The sequence below is a fragment of the Apis dorsata genome, unplaced genomic scaffold (assembly GCF_000469605.1).
Source record: "Apis dorsata unplaced genomic scaffold, Apis dorsata 1.3 scaffold_307, whole genome shotgun sequence".
Taxonomy (NCBI): Eukaryota; Metazoa; Arthropoda; class Insecta; order Hymenoptera; family Apidae; genus Apis; species Apis dorsata.
In genome coordinates, this window is record NW_006263579.1 from 183241 (window position 1) to 186330 (window position 3090).

Sequence of the window (3090 nt, forward strand, 5' to 3'; positions counted from 1 at the left end):
GCGAACTAATCGGCGCGCTGCTACGTTCCATTCGATTTTCTAGACGACGTGGTGTACCAGCAAACCGGGGTGGGCGGAGCAACACTCGACAAACGAAGGCCCGATCTCCGCGACGAGCTTGGATACATCGCCCCGCCCAACCGTAAATTGCCCCCTGTACCCGGATCCAATTATAACACCTGCGATCGCATCAAGCGAGGTACAGTGATAAGTAAGCCACAACTGCCAACAATACGATCTCTAGCTAAAATTCCAATTATTGTTTAGTTGTTGTCGCATCGGCACGAGAGTGTTTACCGTTTCTTCTTTTATTTTATTCTCATTTCAATTCATTCCGTGGCACACCAGAAATCGAATATGTACAAAATGATACACACGAATGTTAGAATTCTTTCCACCATTCTTCTCCAATCGGGATGACGATACGTCTAGTTGAAACGCACACGCGAACATACACACACATACAAATACGTAATTCATACACAAGAGCGTTGGATCATAGTCATTGCCAGTTTGTTTCGTTGTTTGCCTCGCTTCAAAATATTTTTTCTCTCTCTATATATATATTTATATATATATATATATATATTTATATGTATTTACATATGTATATATTTATATGTATATATATATATATATTTAAACGTAATCGAGATGTATGCCCGGGGAACGGTTATTCTTCTCCTCCCTTATTTTGTTGCGCTTATCGCATTGCTACGCGTCTCCGTTTCTACTACGATCGCCCTCTCAGTTCACGCCCACTGACGAATCAATGAAATCGATAAGAAGGGCGAAACCGAAGATCGGTAAGCGGCAGTCAGTCGTGCGACGTTTGTAGTATATGTTCGATAGGTGGGACAGGCTCGATAAGAAGCCACTCGACGTGGGATCCAAGACGACATATGTACGAAGAATTGAATCATTGCGCGCCGAACCGAAGATGTCCACCGCCACCCCGTATGGGCAGTGCCGAGGGTCTATCCCACAGAGGTTGGTAAAAAGTAGTTAAAGAACCGAACGAAGCGCTCTTTCTCCTCTCCGTGTCGTCATCACGAGCCTTCGTCTCTCTATCGCGAGATCTACCACTGATTAACTAACCTATCGGCCGGGTCCAGCTATTGCGTATATATCCGCTCTTCTTCGTAAGTCCGTTCCGATTCTTCACGGTTCTTCATTGCTCATGCAATTATATCTATATCATGCTATTACCCTTCGATGTTTTGCACGTATTGACGCATGCTTGCGCTCATTATTCACTCCTTTATTTTCGCAAATAAACAAACGAACACAAACGATACGATAAAGATAACCACATCTCTTTCGATTCTTCCCACTTTTCTCACGATTTCGATACATGGATACGTTGTCGTTCCGCTCGATAAACATTTTTCTCCAAAATGTTTGTTCTCGGGATAAGAGACGAAAGAGTGAGAGCGAACGACAACGACGAACCTGTATCTTTGACTAACGTGCATGCATATATATATATATATATATATTTCCTTACAAACACGTTTCTCTGTACAACAAGCGAGTCGAAGAAGAGGAGAAACATAGGAGAATACGTAGGTACCCGCCAGATTTTTCTTACCGATCTTAGTTAGCATTGCACGAGACCAACGCAGGCAAACACCCACGCCATCGGATTAACCGATACGCAGTGGTCGTTACATCATCGATAATCCCGTTCACAATGAATAGATTACTTCGGTCGGTTCCATAACTGCAGTGTCTACCCTTGGTGATTATTTCTTTCAGGCATGGAAGACGAGATCTGCCCCTACGCCACCTTCCACCTTCTTGGATTCCGCGAGGAGATGGACCCCAGCAAGGCCATGCAATTCCAGACCTTCCCACACCCAGGCAACGGACACTCGGGCACTATGGGACCACCCGTTGGACATCCTACCAACGCNCTGCCCACAGCCGCTCCGGATCTCAATCCATGGTATTATCGATCCATCTCTTTCCATTCTTTCTCCCTTCCTCTTTTATCCCCGAATACACATCGATTTTCTTTGCAAATCCGCAGCCCCGTCAAAACGGTCGCTNCCGAGTACCGTCCCAAGGAGGCGGAAGCGGAACCCACAACGTCTTCTCCCCCGAATACGACGACCCGGCCAACTGCGCACCCGAGGAGGATCAATACGGCTCTCAATACGGACAGTACGGCGCCCCCTACGACCACTATGGTTCCCGCGGCTCCGTTGGACGTCGTAGCGTAGGATCGGCTCGAAATATCCCCGTCTCTGGATCACCGGAACCGCCCCCACCCCCGCCAAGGAACCACGACCAGAACAACTCGAGTTTCAACGACAGCAAGGAGAGCAACGAGATCAGCGAGGCAGAGTGCGACCGCGACCAACTTGTGAACCGCAACTACGGCGGTCAGTAAAAAGGCTGATCAAAGAGTGATCAAAGAGCCGGGGGATCGGGGCGGAACGAATCGACGAATCTTTCCCCCCCCCCCCCCCCCGGGAAAAGAGAGAATCCCTCGTCTCTTCTTTTAGGGAAGCGAGGGAGGGGGGGGGGGATTTCGTTCCTTTTTTCGCTGGGTTTCGCTCCGCTGTGGATCCCCCTTGCCGCTGCTCGTTCTTTTAGAAAAATATAGGCATGCCGAGCGAGTCATCGATGCGAGATCAAGAATGAAAGCGTTGACTCGCTGCGGGGTCTGTCTCTTTGTGTATCTATCTCTCTATTTCTCTCTCTCTCTATCTCTCTCTCTCTCTTTCTCTCTAATCGTTTAGCTTCCACACATTTGCATGCTACGTGTCGTCGTAGTAGTGTTACCGTTGTGTCAATCGTGCCGTGTGTTTTTCTATTTCAGTGAATGCTCGCGGCAAGGACGGCATGACCACCGAGGAGATGCGTAAACTCATAGAGAGGTCAGTAGAGATCGAGTGAGTTTGGTTTTAACGGTGCACGGATCGGGAGCGAAACGTCACCGTTTTTCATGCCGCTGTGTCTCGAGCTCGAGATATCTTTGCCTCGAGAAATTGTCATTGACTTTCTCGAAAAAGTAAATTGGCCATTCTCTCTATCTCTCCGTTTAGTAAAAGCTTCGATTTTTTTCTCTTTTTTTTTTTTTTT

The 3090-nt window shown here is 47.3% G+C and overlaps 1 protein-coding gene across 1 annotated transcript in view; it reads left to right on the plus strand.

The window, feature by feature from the left end:
* LOC102672401 (Down syndrome cell adhesion molecule-like protein 1 homolog) overlaps nucleotides 1–3090 on the plus strand; it is a 74523-nt gene that overhangs the window by 61402 nt on the left and 10031 nt on the right. The window contains 6 exon segments of the mRNA XM_031511334.1: nucleotides 44–199; nucleotides 853–990; nucleotides 1759–1919; nucleotides 1922–1948; nucleotides 2033–2387; nucleotides 2828–2885. Coding sequence (XP_031367194.1) covers nucleotides 44–199; nucleotides 853–990; nucleotides 1759–1919; nucleotides 1922–1948; nucleotides 2033–2387; nucleotides 2828–2885 — 895 coding nt within the window.